Source organism: Elephas maximus, chromosome 8 (assembly GCF_024166365.1).
Source record: "Elephas maximus indicus isolate mEleMax1 chromosome 8, mEleMax1 primary haplotype, whole genome shotgun sequence".
NCBI classification, from domain to species: Eukaryota; Metazoa; Chordata; class Mammalia; order Proboscidea; family Elephantidae; genus Elephas; species Elephas maximus.
The window spans coordinates 68,318,543-68,341,737 of NC_064826.1; the positions used below are offsets into that span (position 1 = coordinate 68,318,543).

At 35.6% G+C, this 23,195-nt stretch overlaps 1 protein-coding gene across 3 annotated transcripts in view; it reads left to right on the forward strand.

Moving 5' to 3' along the window:
- MIOS (meiosis regulator for oocyte development) overlaps positions 1–22,918 on the forward strand; it is a 36,898-nt gene extending 13,980 nt beyond the window's left edge. For 2 of the 3 annotated variants that reach the window (XM_049893297.1, XM_049893296.1), the window contains 8 exons: positions 504–758; positions 3,159–3,328; positions 6,630–6,695; positions 7,991–8,149; positions 10,857–11,009; positions 14,286–14,490; positions 20,676–20,805; positions 21,320–21,927. In XM_049893297.1, the coding sequence (XP_049749254.1) occupies positions 504–758; positions 3,159–3,328; positions 6,630–6,695; positions 7,991–8,149; positions 10,857–11,009; positions 14,286–14,490; positions 20,676–20,805; positions 21,320–21,416 (1,235 nt within the window). In that variant the 3' untranslated portion in view covers positions 21,417–21,927. Of the gene's footprint in view, positions 1–503; positions 759–3,158; positions 3,329–6,629; positions 6,696–7,990; positions 8,150–10,856; positions 11,010–14,285; positions 14,491–20,675; positions 20,806–21,319; positions 21,928–22,135 lie in introns of those variants that run through there. The other variant, XR_007518398.1, reaches the window with a different exon arrangement.
- Positions 22,919–23,195: the final 277 nt, after the last annotated feature.

The window sequence follows — 23,195 nt, forward strand, 5'->3', positions numbered from 1 at the left end:
TGTGTTTCAGAACTGTCACTCTGAAATGAATTGAAAGGGATCAAGATAATAGCAAGGATATCAGGAAAGAGCTTATAGTAATCAGGCAAGAGGTGATTGTGTCCTTAGGTTAGTGGCAGAGGGGTTAGAGACCAACCCCAAAACCAAACCCAGTGCCGTCGAGTCGATTCCGACTCGTAGCGACCCTATAGGACAGAGTAGAACTGCCCCATAGAGTTTCTAAGGAGCACCTGGCGGATTCGAACTGCCAACCCTTTGGATAGCAGCCGTAGCACTTAACCACTACACCACCAGGGTTTCTGGAGTTAGAGAAGCATGGATAATTTGTATAGAGTGGGACACAATTTAATGATTAGTTGGACAAAGGAGGTGGAGGAGAGAAAAAGTCAAAGATCACAACAGGTATTGGATATTCAAAATTATTCAAATATTTCTCAGAAAACTGACTTATTTTCTAAATATATTTCAAAGGAACGATAAAAATGTTTTTTTGTTTGTTTTAGGAATGGTGGAAAGCAGCCGACATAATTGGAGTGGATTAGATAAGCAAGCTGATATTCAAAATTTAAGTGAAGAGAGAATCTTAGCTTTACAGCTTTGCGGGTGGATAAAGAAGGGAACAGATACAGATGTGGGGCCATTCTTGAACTCCCTTGTACAAGAGGGGGAATGGGAGAGAGCAGCTGCTGTGGCATTGTTCAACTTGGATATTCGACGAGCAATTCAAATCCTGAACGAAGGGGCATCTTCAGAGAAAGGTATTAGGTTATATTCTAAGATGTTTGTAGTTTGTAGCGTCATTTAAAGAAAGGATGCTGATGTTTTCAAAATCTAATCAAATTAATGTTTTTATGTGAATTCTTGTTGGAAGATAAATGAGCGCGGTACCACATCTAGAAAAGTAATTATTAGCCCATCCCTTTTATTTATTCCATAGTTTAGGTCTGTAAAAAAGAAAATGTCTGCTAATGTTATTTTAGTAAGCAGTGCTTAAATGAGTCCATTGTCATTGTTTTGTTTTTAATATAGCCTACTGCACATACATTTTAAAAATGTATTTCTTTGGAGATGAGAGCTCCTTTAGCTTGCAAGCATTTTTCTGGCAAAACGTTTGAGTATATTTTCATTTTTACTTTATCTTTTGGATGGTTATTTTTAACTTTCGGGAAACTGAATGACAGTTTTAGTTAGACTAGGATAGATTCTTAAAAAAAGCATACTTCGATCTGGAAAAAAACGCTTCTGCTTGAGTCTGACGATTAAAACCATATTCCACTTAATAATTTTTAAAAAGTAGGAAACGGAAAGGTGATAATTTTACCACAGAATATTCAGAAACAAATTTTAATTTAAGAATTTAGGTGGGGGTTTTTTTTTTTTTTCTTGTCAAATATTTCACTTGAAAATACTTAAGATGTAGATAGGTATCTTTTTAATATACCTAACAAATGATTTGCGTATTCAGAATAATTCATTATTGAGGCTATTTTTATTTTTATAATAGTTCTGTTGTACCACAAAAAATGTGAAAATTAACTGTAATATATCCATTTGCAGTTTTAATGTTGAAAAAGCTAATATTTTGCCCAGATCGGCATCTTTCCTTCATTTTTGCTCTAGCATCAGCCTTCCCCATTTGAAAGTGCAATAGAAAATAAGTTATGATGGAAAGAAGAAATGATGGCTATAATCGTTTCTAATTATATTTTTGCTACATCCTGGAAGTATGATACGTTCTTGTCATGTCTACCTGGAAAATTTAGTAGTAGATTTAAAAACCCATGCTAGCAATAGGGAAAAAGTATCTTTCCAGTAATTTTATTGACTTGGTTAAAGACTGAAGGAAAAGACTTGCCTGAGTCAGACATTCCTTTTCAGTCAGAAATTGTTTTAAGCAGGACCCAAAGGAGACATTCCTTTGTTAAATTACTTAGAAGACTTTAAATCTAGTTTAATAGAGTAGACAGAGGAAGCAAGCATAAAGTAAGCTGGGGAAAATGTTTATAGAAATGAAAAACAATGCTGCTAAGAACATAAGTGGGAAAAGTCAAAAATCACAACAGGTATTGGATATTCAAAATTATTCAAATATTTCTCAGAAAATTGACTTATTTTCTAAATATATTTCAAAGGAACGATAGAGAAAGAAAATGATTAGGACCAAGAAACGGAATGCTGAATTCTGAGGAGCACTGATCTTTAGCAAAAAGGAAAGCTTCTATAATAAATGTAAAAATGCTTAAGAGTAAAGGTCAAAGATAACTTTAGTTTTCTCTTTTGAGGCTAAAGTTATCTTAGAAGGCTAGGCAGCCATAGAGTGCTAAGTTAGTGACTTAGCAGCAGCCATATAAACTGCTAGGAACAAATGTTTGAAAGGCTATTGGTAACAAATGCTCTGGTGCAAATGTGTTTAAATGCAATTCTTGGTAATTCTTACAAGTTCATTTTGTCTTAGAAAAAGTAAAAGTATAATACTATAATAAAAATGTTGAAATACTGGCTTTCTGAACTTTTTAGTTGACACGTAGTATGTAATTATATGCCTATATATTTAAGAATAAAACCAAAAGACCAGACCCATTGCTGTTGAGTGAATACCGACTCATAGCGACCCTATGGGACAGAGTAGAACTACCCCATAGGGTTTCCAAGGAGTGCCTGGTGAATTCAAACTGCTGACTTTTTGCTTAGCGGCCGAGCTCTTAACCATTACTCCACCAGGATTTCCTATTTGAGAATAGGAAAACAAAATAATTTTGAGAATTGCAATCTTAAAATGCAGTAATATTTACTATCAGTGCTATTAAATATCTCAAGATAACTGAACTTATTGATAAAGTTGATAGTGAATCTGGTAAGATGGCGCTTCATTTTTCTTCCTTTAGCAATTAAGCAAATAACATACAATATAGAAATTTGATTGGAATGAGACCTTGAAAATTAAAAGATGAACTTGTTCTGAGTGTTAATTTTGTAAGAATGGAAATACTTGCTTTGGCCCTTAACGCATTTCAAGTCTGAATCAAAACGCTTATCTTAGTGGGCCGATTTTTCTGGAGGTAGGAGTCACCCCCTGATTATTATTTATGGGCAAAGAAACGTGGAAGAAGAGAATATTAAGCTTTTGATCATTTTGATGAATGGTTATTCATATGCAGGAGATCTGAACCTCAATGTGGTAGCCATGGCATTATCAGGTTATACGGATGAGAAGAACTCCCTTTGGAGAGAGATGTGCGGCACTCTACGATTACAGCTGAACAATCCGTATTTGTGTGTCATGTTTGCTTTTCTGACGAGCGAAACAGGATCTTATGATGGAGTTTTGGTAAGCTAGCTTCTGTTTCACAAGACCCTCATTTTAATTAAGATAAGCACTTTTATCTAACTTTGCTAAAATTTTTAAATCTCTGTTGCATAAAGTATCTTTCGATGCCTTATGTGTTAGTTAAAATAATCTTGAACGCTTTTCGAGCAACTCTTCTCGAGTGTGATTCATAACCTAAAGTTAGCTTGTATCAAACTGAAACTTAATTTTTAGTTTTAATAATACATTTTTCGAACAAAGGAATACATACTCTTTAGCTTAAGAACTGAGCTGTAGAACTCTAAAATTAATTGGACATAGGAATATATTCTCACATTTAAATATGTGTGTGTGTATGTATGTGTATATATTTATATGTTGTTTTTTAATTTTAGTTAAGCAGCTCATGATCTATTATGGTCAGAGAGACCATACATCTTGTCTGAGCTAGCATTCTTCACTCTCAAGTATGTCCTAGTTTGAAACATGAATTATATGATCACCCTGCATACAGTGGATTATTTCATATTTTCATTATTTGGTCTTCTCATTGCTATTTTTATTCTCTCCTGCTTTAGCCATCTCCTGTGACCGCATCTGCAGTTAGATTCTTTATCACAAAATGGGAAAAACAGAATGAAATGAAATTTGCTTATCAGTTTCAATTGTTGAGTTTTAAGTTTCACTTTCGTACTACAAACTTCTTTGTGTTGTTGGACTTCTTTCTAGCAAAGAGAAAAGCTTTCTAACATGACGATTATTTCTGTGTTTGCCCTTATAGCATTTCCCATAAAATACACATTGCTGGAGTAATTGATAAAAATGTCAGTTCCTAAGAATTTACAAAAACATATATTTTAGTGAGATATCTTAATGAAAATTTTAATGTTTTTAGTGCCCATTTTGGCCTCTAACACAGTTATACATATTCTATCCATTACTTTTAATAAATTGTTTAATTTTTTTAAACCACTTCAAGTTAATATCCAAGAATGTTTCTTTTTATTTTATTTACTATTAATATTTTTTTTTTATTAACTAGAAAACTTCAAATACTGCTCCTTGAAGGGATAAAATGACTCTCAGGAAATGAGAGATAATGACGAAGACTAGAAAAAGAAGTGAATTGTTTAATTTTTGAATACATATATGTAGAGAAGTACATTTTCTAAATATTAAGTTTCTGTAATAAGTTAAATGACCTATTACAATCATCCCTTCTTTTCTTATACCTAAAAAATTTCATAAGAATATTTTACCTGAGAACAAAGTTGATATTTCCAAGCTATTTCAAGAGAATTTCTAATTATAATTATCTCCTTTTTTTTTTTTTTATAAATAATTATAATACTCTTAAAAAACTGTTAAGTTGCAGTAATTTAGTAATACGGTACAAAAATGTACTGTAGTATAGTAATATGATGCTGAAAAGCATTGAATTGGGAAGTTAGAAGATAAGGGCCTAAGTCTTAGCTTCACTGTAGTCGGGTAAGCCAGTCAGTTAACTTTTTCGGGTTTTAGTTTTCTCAGTTGTAAAATAGTACAGTTAATATTTATAACTTTTTTCCAGATGAAAATTGTAGTTCATGTAAATGAATCTAAGAGCTAAACCTAATTTACACCAAGCATGTTCCCTCTTTAAGGCGGAACCATATTTTACATTTGAGGAAACACTAAGATAGGTATCAACTTAAGTAATCTGACATTTAAAGGGGGGATCTCTATATCATAGAATGACTTTAATTGAAGTTGAGTCTTTTTTCCACCTTTAAATTATTTTTTACTTATCATAAAACTAATTGTACTTTTCTACATTTATAGTGACCTTTTTTCAAAATAGCATTTTATAATACTGACAAGTATACGAAAGTTTAAGTTATCATGATGCCTCTGAAAAATCTGCCACAAACCTCCTATATAATCGTATTTTACTTCAGCAACTAAAGTGTGTCTGTTTATTTATAGGATAAATCATTAAAATAAGGTAAGTTGTAAAACTGGTCATTTTGTATTGAAGCACACATTGGTATTTATTTTAAATTCTGTACTAGTATTGCTAATTCACACATTTCCTAGATTTGTTGATTAATTTTGCAGCCAAGGAAAGATTTCCCTAGTTTCCCCAAAATTAACATCTATTTTTTTTTTTGTAGTAGGATTACATGGCATCTTAAATATGACATACTACACATCATTGCTTGTATTTTATGTTAGAGTTATATAATGTTGACTGCATGGTTTAAAGTTGGAAAAGGTGTGCATCAGGGTTGTATCCTTTCACCATACTTATTCATTCTGTATGCTGAGCAGATAATCTGAGAAGCTGGACTGTATGAAGAAGAACATGGCATCAGGATTGGAGGAAGACTCATTAACAACCTGCGATACGCAGATGACACAACCTTGCTTGCTGAAAGTGAAGATCGGAGACTACAGCTTCAGTATGGATTACATATCAACATAAAGAAAACAAAAATTCTCACAACTGGACCAATAAGCAACATCGTGATAAACAGAGAAAAGATTGACATTGTCAAGAGTTTCATTTTACTTGAATCCACAATCAACACTTATGGAAGCAGCAGTTAGGAAATCAAATGACATATTCCATTGGGCAAATCTGCTGCAAAAGACCTCTTTAAAGTGTTAAAAAGCATTGATGTCATTTTGAGGACTAAGATGCACCTGATCTAAGCTGTGACATTTTCAGTTGCCTCACGTGCATGTGAAAGCTGGACAATGAATAATGAAGACTGAAGAAGAATCGACATGTTTGAATGATGATGTTGGCAGAGAGTATTGAATATACATGGATTGCCAGAAGAATGAACAAATCTGTCTTGGAGGAAGTACGGCCAGAATTGCTCCTTAGAAGTGTGGATGATGAGGCTTCATTTCACGTACTTGGGACATGTTATCAGGAGGGACTAGTCCCTGAAGAAGGAAATCATGCTTCATAAAGTAGAGGGTCAGTGAAAAAGAGGAAGTCCCTCAGTGAGATGGATTTATACAATAGCTGCAACAATGGGCTCAAACATACCTACTATATTGTGAGGATGACACAGGACCAGTCAACATTTCATTCTGTTAGACTTGCTGACTCAATAGCACATACAAGTTCTTTGCTTTACAAGGACAGTGACCTTAGCACTGAGGTTCCTGAGAGTTGTATTAAGAAAAACATCTTAGGCAACCAGTAGCTCTGCCAGAATGTACATAATAGCTTAATAATGCATTTCAAAATAAACTGAAGTATTACATATATAAAATATTTAGTCTCTGCAAAAATTTATAAGTAATTCTTTGCTTTTTGTCTTTCCAGTATGAAAACAAAGTTGCAGTACGTGACAGAGTAGCATTTGCTTGTAAATTCCTTGGTGATACTCAGGTGAGAAATTATTTAATGTTGACTGCATGTTTGATTAATATTTACTTCACTGAATTATTTTAGGAAATCGATCTTTATGTGCAAATATGTGTTATGAAATTTATGTGTAAATTCTTCTAAAAAGTAAAGTAAACCCATTGCCATTGAGTCAATTGTGACTCCTGGTGACCCCGTGCATGTCAGAGTAGAACCACACTCCATAAGGTTTTCAATGGCTGTAATCTTACAGAAGTAGATCACCAGGCCTTTCTTCCATGGTGCTGGTGGGTGGATTCAAACCACCAGCCTTTTAGTTAGTAGTTGAGCACAAACCGTTTGCACCACCCAAGGAAGTAAAGTAGTAATTTCTTGATTAGACTAGGATATTATCAACATGTCTATCATAACTAAATTTACTTGTTTAGAGTGCTAACTTAATATTTTAGTTCATTTCTGCTTTTAGGAGTGAGATTGGCCAGTAGCCGGAGACATTAAAGCTACCTCTCAGTGATGCTATGAAAAGGATTCCTTCATTTTCTAATACAGTACACAGTTACTGGATGTCTGTGCTATGTGTAAAACACTGTATCCTAATTGCTGGAAATGCAAAAATGCTTACTATGTGTATACCAAAAAAAATCATTGGTGTTGAGTCGATTCTAACTCATAGCTACCCTATAGGACAGAGTGGAACTCCTGCCTAGGGTTTCCAAGGAGCAGCTGGTGGATTTGAACTGGCAACGTTTTGGTTAGCAGCCAGACTCTTAATCACTACGCCACCAGGGCTCCACCATGTGTATATAAAAAAAAAATAGTAAGGCAGAAATGCACATAAACAAATAGTAGTACAGTGTGCTTAGTATTCTAATAATGATAAAGGGCTAGGGGAATACAAAGGAATCTTGACTAGAGTTTGGAATGGGTAAAGTCAGGGAAGTTCTTAGAGGAGATGGTTATACCTGATCTTGATCTCAAAGTTCTTACCATCTCAGATATTTTTATTCTATTACATCCTAGTATAATAAACAGCAAGAACTTTGTAGAATCATGGGGACAATTCTCTTTAAAATAGTAAACCCTTCATAAATCTTTTATAGAATGGTTATCAAAACATTATAAATGCCTTGCCTTTTTTTAAATATTTTAAATGTTCTTAGATGCTGCATTGTAATTTATAATAGATGCAGACTTCTTAGAGATCACATACCTAGATTTTAGTAAAGGCTTTTATTTTAGCATGTTTTTCATTAGGAATAGAATTTTCTAAAAATAAGAATTTTGAAGTACAATACGTATTATCACTTTGAATTTTTCAGTTAAATCGATACATCGAAAAATTGACCAATGAGATGAAAGAGGCTGGAAATTTGGAAGGAATTCTGCTTACAGGCCTTACTAAAGATGGAGTGGACTTAATGGAGAGTTACGTTGACAAAACTGGAGATGTCCAAACAGCAAGTTACTGCATGTTACAGGTTAGTGCAGCTTGGCAGCAGCTAAAAAAGAAGTGGGTACGCACTTTTGCTTACTTAAGATATTCAGAAGGCATTTAGCTTTAACCTAATCACTTGACCTACAAGGATTTGTGCCTTGTCTAACTGTCCCTAAGTTTCCTGCATTGGGTTATCCAATTATTCCTTTCCCTCTGGGAAGTGTCAGTCTTGACTGTGTCTGAATTTATGTAAAGTGCAAATGGAACTGAGAAACGTCTCAAGTTTCTCCAATGGTTAGCAGAGCTACAGCTTTACGAAAGAGGTCCGCTTTCCCTGATCTGAACTGTAGTGTTTTTTGAAGTGCAGAAGACAAGTTATACCACAGTTCTCAACTCATTTCTCCTTTTTATTTTCATTAGGTATGACTTGGGGTAACCAGTTCATCTGCTTTCCCTCAGTGTCTACCTCTAGATTCCTGGCAAAAGTTACCTTCTACTTTACCCATTTTAAAAATATAGTGAAAATTCAGAGTCTTTCCCTGAGATTCCTGTAGCCCTCCCAACTAATCTTATTTTCCTGCTGTCATTATTTTCCTCTTTCCTTCCCGCATCCTTTTCACACAATATAACAGCGTGCTGTGTACTGGGGAAACATAATTTACCCCCTCCTTTCCCTACTCCTGTTCACTTCCTGGACTCTTACTGCACATTTCATGTTGTCCCATGTCCCAGAGACTCCGTTCTTTCCTTCCATCTTTTTTTTTTTAAATCTGTTCTTCAAATTGGATCATTTCTTTTGATTTGTTCATTGCCTCTTCTTCATTTCCTATCTGCTATTTATGCCTTCCAGGGAGTTGTTAATCTTAGTCACCATGCTTTCTAGTTCTAGAATTTCAGTTTTTTTTTATAGTTTACATTTCTCAGTTCAGATTCCCTGTCTCTTCACTAACTCAAATATTATTTTCCTTTAAGCCTTTGATCCCCTTTTCTTTTAATTCTTCAATCATGTTTCTAATAACTTTGAACAATCTTTGTTTGCTAACTAACATCTGGGCTATCTTAGTTTCCATTGACTGCCTTTTTCCCTGACTTTGAATAAAGTTTACCTGTTTTTTGTATGTGGTCGTTTTTCATTGAGTACTGGATCTTGAGTACAGTAGGTTATAGAGATCTGGGTTCTTTTACCTTTTCTAAAGCATGGTGATTATTGTTTTAAGGTAATTCAGTTACTGGTTGATAATTTTGGGTTTTATGTTTTATTACTATGGTTCTGTGGAAAATCCAAGGTATTTCCTAAGTTCTTCTAACTTGGTCAGACTCAATCTCTGAACTCTATGAATTTTGTTAGGGCTTGATTTTAGGCTTTGTTGGGGCAGGTCTCAAGATTTGATAATGATGTTGTTGGTAGTTGCCATTGAGTCGATTCTGTATACTGACCAAATTCTTTTTTAGTTTCTCTCTACTAGCGGTCTGCCATGGGAAGTCCATATTGTCCACTTCAAGGGGAAAGAGTGGGGCATGAAGATTTCTTATTTTTCTGTAAATTTTCCTTTTAAACCAGGGATTATGTGCTACTTTGGTAATTAGTTCTTCTTAGTTGACCATAATTAGGATTAGAATAGATCACTGCTTTTTTAAGAAGTAGAGTTTTTTACATGTTCTTTTAGCCAAATTTAACTCGAGTAATTGAAATTACCACCTAATTTAATACCCAAAAGATACAGTCCATTTTTGGTGGAATGTCTAAAGATATATTGTCTTTATTAGCTGTTAACAGATTTCAACCTCTTTTTCCATGAGTAAGATGCATGCCAAGTTCTCTAACATTTCTACTTTTATATCTGCCCTCAAGTGGGACTGGGAAAACTGAGCTTCAAATTAATACCCATGGCATCATCAGAGGTGGAAACTTTCTCTGCCTTTTCAACATGATCGTTAAGGAAGATGTCCTGAACAGGGCTAAAAGCCTTCCATGAGAACCCAAAGCCAGCATAAGTGAAATGTGGATTATCACAACTGCCATGGAAAATACAGCTTTAGGATAATTCTTAAATTGGCAAGTTAATTGAAGTTCTTAATGAGGAGAAATCTTAAGTAAAACTGTTGCTTTTCCATAAAGCCTAGGGGCAAAAGAACTGAGAAAATCTTTGGTTTTGCTGGGAGTTTTTTTTGGTAATTTTTAAGGAGATAAATGTATGTTGTAATTGAGGGTAAGAAAGAGAATGAACAGGCTTAACTTTTATCTATGTAAGTATGCAAAAACAGCATCTTAGTTCACAATGCACGGCTAGATACATAGGATCAGGCTTGGTATTGTTTTAAATGTGATTGAGCTAATTTGGTGGCCATGGATTGGATAGCAAACAGACTTTGTGATCCCAGGGATGTTAATTGTTGGCATAAAAGGCATCCACATCACCTTTTACTGTGTTCACCCAGGAAGGTGAATGGTTTGCTGTTGGCATCTTAAATAAGAGATAAAGAATTATACTTCCCTTGCCAGGGATAATGATATCTGCCTTACTTATTTCTGTTGTTAATAGAGGCTAGCTTAAAGTAAATTAATGGTGCTCCCATCAATTATTTTATATATGTATCTTCATTGGGAGCCAGCTGTTGGCAAAAGGGGATGTATTTCTTCCAGGTCACTCATACTCGTACCCAGCCCAGAAACCCAGTGCGTTAACCAGAATTCCTTGGCTAGCCTGGTAATTTTGAAACAATTTAAATAATTCACGTTTTCTTTTTAGGGTTCTCCTTTAGATGTTCTTAAAGATGAAAGGGTTCAGTACTGGATTGAGAATTATAGAAATTTATTAGATGCCTGGAGGTTTTGGCACAAACGGGCTGAATTTGATATTCACAGGAGTAAGTTGGATCCCAGTTCCAAGCCTTTAGCACAGGTAAGTACCTTGTTTTGGAGAAAATCAAATTGTAACATGTCTCCAATATTCTAGCCAAAGAACCAAGTGTACATACATGTTATATAGAAATTTCAAGTTCAGTTTAATGAATGATTATTAGCTCATTCTTTTGGTGGTGCAGTGGTTAAGTGCTCGGCTGCTAAACAAAAGATTGGCACTTCCAACCCACTGACTATTCTGCAGGAGAAAGATGTGGCAGTCTGCTTCCATAAAGATTACAGCCTTTTCAACCCTTTGGGGCAGTTCTACCCTGTACTTTAGGATTGCTATGAGTCAGACTGGACTAGACAGCAGTGGATTTTGATTTGGTTTCTTTTTTTTACATTAAGATCCTGTTGATGTCTTTATCTGTCTCAGACTCCTCTTTGTCCTTGATCTTCCTGTTTTCTTGTCCTGCCACTTTCTATCAATCATCTTAGTGGCTTGAGCTTTTTAGTTGGAGATAGAGCAAACAACAGCAGGTCTAGAGAATCTTAAAAAACAAAAACAACCCAGTGCCGTCGAGTCGATTCCGACTCATAGTGACTCTAGGCAAACCTATATCAATCCTAGGGCTGTCTGAGGTTTTCCAGTGTATTCCAAGCCCTTTTAGAAGCTAAACTACTTTGATCTTAAAGTCATTTAGATTCTAAAAGTAGACCTGGTGGTCTACTTCTGAAGAAACTGGCCATTGAAAACCTTATGAATAGCAGTGGAATATTGTCTGATATAGTGCCAGAAGATGAGCCCCTCAGGTAGGAAGGCGTTGTGAGATGGATTGATACAGTGGCTGCAACGATGAGCTCAAGCATAACAACAATTGTGAGGATGGTGCAGGGCTGGGCACTGTGTCATCCTGTTGTAACAGGGCCACTATGAGTCAGAACCCACTCAACCGCACCCAGGAACACCATGATCTTAATATTTTCATTTGCATGTAAAGTTTTTCTGTGTTATTTATATGTAAGAAGGCAGTATTTTTTTCTTTGAAAATATACATATACCTACATGTCTAATTACACATGGAAATTCTGTTTTAGCATTAGTTTAAAAAGGCATGAAATCAATATCACATTTTGCATATGACATGATATCTTTACATCTTAGTTAAGACATTGAATATTTGGTATACCATCAGTGTGAGCACTGGATGGTGCTATTCTCTTAGGAAATTGAGATATTAGTGCTTGTATTAAAACAACTCTAGTATGAGTAAAATAGCCTTAAATGATAATATTTGGTACTAATCTATTTGGTAAGTGATTAAAGACCCTAGGAGTTCACTCTAAAAACAAAAACGACCAGCTTCTGGGTGCTGTTATTCTAAAGTTTTAATTGTTTGCCATTACAGAATCCCTAACTCCCTTTTATTATCTTAGGAGGAGAATGGTTTTTGTACAAAAAATTTTTGCTCACAAGCTTATATTACTGAATTTTGGATTAGAAGTCACATTTCATAATGTTCCAGTGTGAACTCTTATGTTTTTATTATCTGTAAAATGTTGGATCTAAAGTTCCCAACTTTTCTTGCCCCTCAATATTAGGAAGAATATAACAAAACAAAGGTAACAGAAAGAAAGTGCCCAAATACTATAACTGCTAAGTGGAATTTTTTTTTTTTTTTTTTAATTTTTATTGTGCTTTAAGTGACAGTTTACAAATCAAGTCACTTTCATACAAAAATTTGTATATACCTTGCTATATACTCTAATTGTGCTCCCTCTAATGAGACAGCCCGCTCCTTCCCTCCACTCTCTCTCTTTGTGTCCATTCCGTCAGCTTTTAACCCCCTCTGCCCTCTCATCTCCCCTCCAGGCAGGAGATGCCAACATAGTCTCAAGTGTCTACTTGATCTAAGAAGCTCATTCTTCACCAGCATCGTTTTCGATTCCATTGTCTAGTCCAATCCCTGTCTGAAGAGTTGGCTTTGGGAATGGTTCATGTCCTGGGCTAACAGAAGGTCTGGGGGCCATGACCACTGGGGTCCTTTTAGTCTCAGACCATTAAGTCTGGTCTTTTTACGAGAATTTGGGGTCTGCATCCCACCGCTCTCCTGTTCCCTCAGGGGTTCTCTGTTGCATTCCCTGTCAGGGCAGTCATTGGTTGTAGTCAGGCACCATCTAGTTCTTCTGGTCTCAGGCTGATGTAGTCTCTGGTTTATGTGGCCCTTTCTGTCTCTTGGGCTTGTAATTACCTTGTGTCCTTGGTATTCTTCATTCTTTCTTGCTCCAGAGCTGGGTTGAGACCAATTGATGTATCTTAGATGGCCGCTTGCTAGCGTTTAAGACCCCAGACGCTGCTCTCCAAAGTGGGATGCAGAATGTTTTCTTAATAGATTTTATTATGCCAATTGACTTAGATGTCCCCTGAAACCATGCATGATCCCCAAACCCCCACCCCTGTTATGCTGGACTTCGAAACATTCAGTTTATTCAGGAAACTTCTTTGCTTTTGGTTTAGTCTAGTTTTGCTGACCTCACCTATATTGTGTGTTGTCTTTCCCTTCACCTAAAGTAGTTCTTATCTACTAATTAGTGAATACCACCTCCCTCCCTCCTTCCCTCCACCTTCTTGTAACCATCAAAGAATATATTCTTCTCTGTTTAAACCATTTCTCAAGTTCTTATAATAGTGGTCTTATACAATATTTGTCCTTTTGCAACTGACTGATTTCACTCAGCATAATGCCTTCCAGATTCCTCCATGTCATGAAATGTTTCACAGATTCATCACTGTTCTTTATCGATGTGTAGTATTCCATTGTGTGAATATACCATAATTTATTTATCCATTCATCCATTGATGGGCATCTTGGTTGCTTCCATCTTTTTGCTATTGTAAACAGTGCTGCAGTGAACATGGGTGTGCATATATCTGTTTGTGTAAAGGCTCTTATTTCTCTAGGATATATTCCAAAGAGTGGGATTGCTGGATCGTATGGTAGGTTCTATTTCTAGCTTTTTAAGGAAGTGCCAAATTGATTTCCAAAGTGGTTGTACCATTTGACATTCCCATCAGCAGTGTGTAAGTGTTCCAATCTCTCCACAACCTGTCCAACATTTATTATCTTGTGTTTTTTGGATTAATGCCAGCCTTGTTGGAGTGGCTAAGTAGAATTTTAAATGAGAACAAGTCAAACCTAGCAGATAACAAATTATTTTAAAATTTAAAATAAAATGATTTAAAAATAATTTGTTAGATTTTAAAGCTTTGAATTATTTATCATTTCATTATGGTTTGCATTACATTTTATTCCTCCTTTCATTTGTTTTGCAGGTGTTTGTGAGTTGCAATTTCTGTGGCAAGTCTATCTCCTACAGCTGTTCAACTGTCCCTCATCAGGGCCGTGGTTTTAGTCAGTATGGAGTCAGTGGCTCACCAACAAAATCTAAGGTCACAAGTTGCCCTGGCTGTCGGAAACCCCTTCCTCGATGTGCACTTTGCCTCATTAATATGGGAACACCTGTTTCTAGCTGTCCTGGTATGACATAATTCGAAAATACACTTTTCTGAGCTAGAGTTGTTCCTGCATGATTTAATGTTGTAAGTAGAATGCATACTAGCTTGGGCTAGTTTTATTTCAGAGAAAGAGCACGATTGACTGGCTAGAAGACTTTGATGTTCCTTGTAATCTATAAAATTTATACATTAAAAGTAAAATCTATATCCGTGATACGTCAGGTAATCCCACAGATGTTAACCAATTTAAGCTTTGTGGGACAAGCTTAAATATTCAGTAATCTTATAATTATGCCATTTTCTAATCACCATCTCTGCTGAGTTCTCTCAAATTTTTAATAGAGTGTACTCGTCTAATAACAAGTGCCTTGTATTCATAAAGAGCTTTGATGATCTCGAAACACTTTGACATTTCCTCTCGTTTTATCTACAAAACCTGCCTGTGAAGAACATAGGCAAAATGTTAATCTGGGTGCCAGGCCCTTGACTTCTAGGTTTCGGTGCCTCTTTTCCTGTATTTGTCAGTTACCTAGTAAACATATATATTTTTTATGGTTAGAAATACCAGGATTTTTTTGCTAACCACAGTAAATCATCTTATGAAAAAAACATATTTTGAGAATAGCTGATAATTAAATATAAATAATATACCCAGTGGCTGGGAATATTCTGCCCGTTTAAATAATTTGAAAATGGTACTATGGCAAAAACATTGATTAAAAACATTTTGAGTACTTCGCACCCTGATGTGTAGTTAATGAAGAACAAGGTAGAGTATCAGAATGCCTGCCTGTTTTAGTTTTAACTCTGTGGTATTCACTGTGTGACACTAAGGGATATTTTAACCCTGTTTAATATAAGGTGTTGGACTGGCAGGTCCTTTCTAGTTCTGCCACTTTGTGATTCTGTTATGCAGCTAATTCACGTAAGTAGTCTGTTTTATCGTTACTGTAGCACCTGTGAAAGACTTACTAGGTGTCACTGGCTGCCTTTGTTTTTTTTTGTTTTTAGTAAATAAAAAGATGTAATATTTTTAAACGTAAGTTTTATGTTTTATTTAAATTTTTATCAATAGTTTTCATTTTATATATTACTAATCTTATGTGGCCTTGATACTAGTAATAGAAAATGACAATTTGGAATATCTACTACAATAAAATGGATAAGAAGGTGAAATATCAGACATCTGTATGAACTGAAATACATAGAAATAGTTAAATTTCATACCTCTTTTGGAGCACAAACCTCAGAAAGTTATAATGGCGATTTGCCTTCTAATGAGACCTGAGTGCTGTTCCTTTTTGCTACATACCAGCTCTTTAGTCTTTTTTACTTTTGAAATAGGTTTTAAAAAAGAGAGAATCTAAGGAAAATTAAGTTGTAAGACATTTCCAACTCTTTATAGAGACTGATACAATGAATACTGAAGGGTCAGTTTTATCAGTTTAACGTTTTTCCATATTTGCTTCAGAAAATGTCTGCTTTTTGCTTGAGAAGTAATTTATTTTTTTTATAATATGTATCCAAGCATTTTATTTCATACACTTAGATAAAGCTGATATGCTGAGATGAATCAATCAAAGATCCTTATGGAGTTCATGCTATTCAGTGAGCATAAATAACTAAAATAAGAAGTGATATATTCTAGGAAATAAATACTGATTCACTGCCATTCTGAAATCTCTGTAAGGATCTGAATCTCCTAAGGTTTTAAAAATGAATTCTTTTTTTTTTTTTTTAATTTGGCAGTAGAGCCTGTTCAGAGTTGATGCGAGGCTATTATGGTCTATATTTTTCTTGTTTGTGAATATTCAGATATTTCACTGCAGATACACTAATGAGTTTGACTACAGGGTACTGCCTCACACTTCCCTGGAGTGTTATATATAATATTTGCTCCTTTTTTTTTTTTTTTTCCTAAAACCCCCATTCAGAATTTTTAAATACATCTAGCCCCTCCAGGGTGGATAAGGGACTTTATATAAATCAAGTGTGAGGAATTTTGAAGGAGAGAAACATTACTTCTATCTGAAAGATACCCGGAAAACTTTAGGAGGAAGGAACCATTTAAGCTGGTCCTTTGATAGATTTAAATATGTGGAGATTTCAGGGAAGCCTTTTCAGGTTGTAAACCAAGAATATAAAAAACATGAACTAGGGTAAAGAGGTTGGTAAGGATGATAAGTACAGGGAGTGTGTGGGAAGTAACAAGTGCATCAGTGTGACAAGGGCCTGGAAAGTGGACTGATAGGAAATAGTATAGGAAAATTAAGGGCAGCCTGACTATGATCTTTAAAGGCATTGCAGAGCTTAGAAAATAATAACCATATTCTTTTTTGGTAGTGAAAACAGAAAAATCTTAGTTCCAAAATAAAGCAGGGCCTAATAGAAAACAAATGCTGGCTTATGGCAGTTTAAAGAAAGGTTCAGGTGTACAAACCTCCCTGTGCTTTGCCTGTGGTTAGTATTTTGTGACCCAGGCAACCAAGTTCTATAAGCCTATTTAACTGAGAGTTCTACTTAATTCTGCTTGGAAGATTAGAACTCTACAGAAACAGTTCTAATTAACATTGTTATACATTATAAACATTATTTATTGAACAACTGTCTACTTAGTACCCACTGTTCTAAATGCTAACAATGCTGCAGTGAGCAAAACAGACAAAAATCCCCAGCCCTTGGAGAGCTTAACTTCTAGATAGTGTTGCATTTTTAAAAGTTAAATTATACACTGCTTTCTTTCTTATTATTCTTTTATTATTATTAGCCTATTGCCATTGAGTTGATTCCAACTCAGCAGCCCTGCAGGACAGAGCAGAATTGCCCATAGGGTTTCCAAGGCTATAAGTCTTTTTTTTTGTTGTTGTTCTTTTTAATTTTTATTGTGCTTTAAGTGAAAGTTTACAAATCAAGTCAGTCTCTCATACAAAAATTTATATACACCTTGAGTCGGAATCGACTCGACGGCACTGGGTGGGTTTTTATATACTCCTAATTGCTCTCCCCTTAATGAGACAGCCCACTCCTCTCCACTCTATATTTTCCTGTCCATTCAGCCAGCTTCTGGCCCCCTCTGCCCTCTCATCTTCCCTCCAGACAGGAGCTGCCCACATAGACTCTTGTGTCTACATGATCCAAGAAGCTCACTCCTCACCAGTATCATTTTCTATCCCATAGTCCAGTCCAATCCCTGTCTGAAGAGTTGGCTTCGGGAATGGTTCCTGTCTTGGGCTAACAGAAGGTCTGGGGACCGTGACCTCCAGGGTCCTTCTAGTCTCAGTCAGACCGTTAAGTCTGGTCTTTTTATGAGAATTTGAGGTCTGCTTCCCACCAAGGTTATAAGTCTTTATGGCCACATCTTTATCCCACGGAGCAGCTGGTGGGTTCAAATCACCAACCTTTCAGCTGGCCGCTGAGTACTTAACCACTGTGCCACCAGGACTTATTATTATTATTAGTTAGGGCATAGTTTTCCTCAAGGATTCTGTAGCACTTATCTCCGTAATTCTCTGTAGATCTTTTTTATTTAAAGTCATCTGATACTTTTTTAAAAAATGCCTTTTCATGTGGCAATGCAGAGGCTAATATTTCCAGTTTCATCAGAGAAACATAAGGATTAGCCTCTTTTCAAAGTGAAAATCACTAGTAAGGGTTTTACACAAAGATACAAAATAGTGTCTCTATAAGGTCTTATAGGAATTTAATATATTTTCTCTTCCCCCTTTTTTCCCTCTCAGACTGTTAAATGTTTTGGTGAGTCCTTTAGGAAGAATTTCAGTGTATTTTACATCTTCAATTCATATATATATGTGTGTAAAAACCAAAACCCACTGTCCCATAGAGTTTCCAAGGAGCGCCTGGCGGATTCAAACTGCCAACCTCTTGGTTAGCAGCCATAACACTTAACTACTATGCCACCAGGATTTCCATATGTATGTATATATGCATATATATAGCTTTTTATTTAGATTTTATTATGAAATATATATAACAAAATTTGTCATTTTAATTATTTTAGGTGTATGATTCAACAACATTAATTACTTTCACAATTTTGTGCAACCATCACCGGTATCTACCCTACTCCTCACTTACTATCTTGTTATCTGACATTTCACATTTACGACAATAGAAAAAAATCTACTCTCTATTTTGCACATAACAAGGAGCCCAGGTGAGAGGGAAAGGCGAACGAGGAGAAGGGCAAGGTTTGTGAGAGGGATTGAGGCCACGCAGGCTGCCAGTGGTTCATATTACCCAGATTGGATGGAAGAGCCAGGCCAGGCCTGTAGCAAGCACAGGGCAGGCAGGCCACAAGGAGGCGTTGGAAGCCAGGGTTGCAGGAGTCAGGTGAGGGCTCAGAAGTCTGTTCTTCCAAAGAGGACTCTCTGTCACCTCCATGGCCTCCACTGGGTCCAGGTGGCCGGGCCTTACCTACCCACAGGCCCAGGAGACTTCTGCCACTGAGGCCAGTCTCGGGGGCCAGCAGAGTGGGAAGGTGGAGCATCAAGGCACAGAGGTCCTCTCAGAGATCTAGAGCACACAGCCAGGTCATGGTGGGCTCCTGCAGCTCTGGAGGCAGCAGGCAACCCTCAACTACCATCACCACCACCACCACCAGGCTCCACGGTGGTGGAGAAAGCACTGGGGGTGCCCAAGGGGTGGTGAGTGACTGGGGGAGGGGCACCAGCACTGAAGATAGGGTGTGGCCACAACTCTCACATAACACTGATTTTCATATAATGACCTGGTCTTTGGAACCTAACCACATTGATGAGTGAGGAGTGAGTGTAGTTCCAAAACTATCTTAAATTCTTGAAGCTACTACTCATTTTTCCACCTTCATATTATTTGCAAAAACAGATGGAATCATTTTTACATACTTGCAAGACTATCCCTGTGTTTGCTAACGTATGACCAGCAATGGTCCGGGTGAAATTTTGAATACAGTATTAATGAATGCATCTTAATAGGTATAAAAACAGCTGCTTAATTAAGAAGACACTTGAGGTAGGCAAAATTAATAGGATGAGCATTTTTTGGGTATTCAAAGTTACATAAAGGTATATATATTACATATGTAAATATTCATATGTAATAACACATTTTTCTTTAATTTTTTGTGAACTGTAACACAGTTAAGAGTATATGTACCATGTATTGTGATAAATCAAACATGAGTGAGTGCCATCTTGCTTAAGAGATTGTCTGTACCAGTACCATCGATCCTTCCTCCCTGCCTAGTCACAACCCCTACCTCTTCCCCAAGGGTAACCACTGCCCCGAGTTGTGTTAGTTGCTTGCCTGTATAGTTTTATCACTATATGTTCTGTTTTGCCTATATTTTGAATTCTATTTAAATGAATCATATGGAATGTATTCTTTGACTTGCCTTTTTTCCTCAACATTATTTTTTACTTTGTTTCGATTTTCCTGATGAATGTAGGTGTAGCTTATTAATTTTTCACTATTATTTAGTGTTCTATTCATGACTGTAGCACAGTTCTTCCAGTCTCTATTAATGATGGTCATTTTGGTTGTTTCTAGATTTTTACTATTATGAACAATGCTACTATGAACATTTTTGTGTAGGCCTTCTTTTGACATGCAAGAGTTTCTATAGTGTATTTACTGAGAGGTAGAATTGCTATATCCTAGGATTAGGACGTTGCAAGATTCTGTTTATTAATATTTTAATTAGGATTTTTCACCTGTGTTCAAGAGGGAGATTGGTCTATAATTTTCTTTTCTCATATCATTTTTGTCTGGTTTTGTTAGCAAAGTTATACCAGCGTCATGAAGTGCATTGGGAAGTATTCCCTCTTTTTCTATTCTTTGAAAGAGTTTGTGTACATCAGAATTACCTGTCACTTCGATGTTTGATAGAACTCATCTATAAACAGGCCTGGTATTTTCTTTGGGGGAAGAGCCTTCGTAGGAAGATTTCTTTGTGAGAAGAAAATGATCCCGTTTCTCTAAAGTTTTTAATTCAGATTGTTTTTTAGTGGACTTTGATAATTTGTTTTTCCATTTTTTACTGATTATTAAAATGTGGGGAAACTCCTATCATTTAGTATTCATTCAGTCGGAACTAGATACTAGCATCGTTTGCTATTTCTAGAAATATGTAAACAGTTTTAGAAATATCATTTAATAAACGTTGAATAAAATGATAAAGTTAAGAAGACCGTTTGCTTTTTTCCATAGGAGGATCCAAATCAGATGAAAAAGTGGACTTGAGCAAGGACAAAAAATTAGCTCAATTTAACAACTGGTTTACATGGTGTCACAATTGCAGGCATGGGGGGCATGCTGGACACATGCTTAGTTGGTTCAGGTAATCAGCACGTTCCATCTTTAATAGGTTCAGAGTAGATAGGAGATAAAGCAATGGCCTTTTAAATAGTTCAGGTATATCTATTCATATACAGCCAAATGATGAATTTCTCTTTCACCATCACTTGAGTGTCCCTCATTGCTATAACTTGGATGCCCAGTTTCTCACATCAGCTTTAATTTAAACTGAGCACATCCCTGTCATCTTGTTACAGAAACAGTACTGAGAAATCTTGTTATATATATTTAGAAAGCAAAGCTCTTCATTTTTTAATAACTTTCTTCTGAAGTTCAGCTTTGCAGTCATTTCTTATTTAATGCTATTAATGCTTTTTGTCTCTGGACTTTAATTCCTATGTTTTTTCATATATATTTATTTATATATATATATATAATCTCAATCACTTGGAAAAACATAGGAATTAAAATCCAGAGACTTTCTATTTTATATATACATACAACAATATATGTATGTTTAATGTAGATTTTTAAATGTTATTTGACCTTTTTTTCAGGGACCATGCAGAGTGCCCCGTGTCTGCCTGTACATGTAAATGTATGCAGTTGGATACGACAGGGAATCTGGTACCAGCAGAGACTGTCCAGCCATAAAACGTTATCACCTAAAGACAAACCTTGAAGTGTGGAGCTTTCTAACAGAAGTCCTTCACAGCTCAAAACATACCTCAGAATAAGTCACTCGTGACTCCTGTAATGGGAAATAAATCATCCTATGAGATCAGCAATTTGATGTCTGAGTGATTTTGGTGTGTTTCACAGAGACAAATGCTGCTGAAATGAACGTTAAAGGGTGGGCGTGAGTTCTGTTCAGTAGGTTGAAAAAGTTTATTTCGGAAGAACTTTATTGGCTTTTGTTGAAATTATGAATGCTTTACAAGCAGAGTTTTTAGAATAAGCATGAATAAACCTTGAACCCATATCTTCAGAGCTGAAGTTGGATATAATTCAATAAAATCTGTGTACTTTTACGATAGAATAACATGATTAATTCAGTGATTCAGACCATAGTTTAAGCTCATCCATGCTTAGATTCCTTCGACATGAAGTTAAGAATTATAGAGTTGCACTTTTTCAGAGTTGGAGAGGCCCTACCCCAAACTAGAGAATAATGCATGGTTAATATATATTTATAAGAAGCTTTTCCCTCCTACACTTTCACTTAAGAAATATTTTGGCACAGACCATTATTGTCTTCCTAGAAAAGCCAAAATTGTGAATGTATCATAACTTTTTCTCTTCCAAAGAGAAAAATATGCACCATTTCAGGGGAACATGTTCTAAAATTTTCTGTTTCAACCTTTCCCTTCCAGTGTCCTGATCTGCCTTTCAAGATTTCCTTCCATGCTGCATATTAATTCATCATTCTTATCTTCATTATCTGGGAGCATTTTATTGAACAAAAATCTATGCAAGATTATATGTGACCAATCATTCAGCATAGTCCATGTCAGTAACTCCTATCAGATTCCCTCCCAGGATTCCGTGTTTTTCCCAAGGCAGACTGACTGGGAGACTTCGGGTACAAAGGATTTATAGCATGCTTCTTTATGAAATGCAGAGGACTGAACTGGATTTTGTAGTTGAAGTTGTGTTCAAGTTAAAATAGAAAGTAAACCTAAAACATAATTATTTTATAGATTTTGGAAGGAAAAAAATATGTTAAACTAAGGAATTTTAAGAGCTTTCATATTAAAATCGGATCTATTAGTTTAGTTTGAGGCTTCACCTAAATACTGAACAAAAGTGGATTTTTTTTTAACTTGAGAGCTGGTACGAAAGTCCCTTTTTGAGGAAAACACTGGATGTATTGCATATCTAAAGATCTTACCTAGGTGACAATCTTCTTTTAAAATGAAAGAATTGGGAATGCTTATAATTTCTTACAGAGATCCCTATTAAAGGGGACATTTTTTCCAGTTTTCTAAGTATATCTTACTGATTTTAGTTAGTATTCAAATTTAATGTGTACTAAATGCGAAAGGTCAGATTTAAGTCATGTCAAACTCTTACACATTTTCATTTCTCCTTGCTAAAACAGGACATAAAAATATTGAGTTTATATTTAGAATAGGGTTATATCTAAAATATTTATAATTTTTGGAAATATACTATAATGAAACATAAATATAAAGACTTCTGTAGATAATCTGCTTATTTGCAATCATAATATGTAGAGTGATATTTTTAAGATTGTTTTTTTGTCAACCTAGCATTTTCTGTGAAGCTGAAATGTGTAGTTTATAAGATTCTATTGTGTTTGTTTTGCATTTCAATATGTGTCAACCATGAAAATAGATAACATTATTTTCCCATTTTTATTACTAGGTCACCGATATTTGAGTTTATAAACTCAAGATATTTTACCTAGAC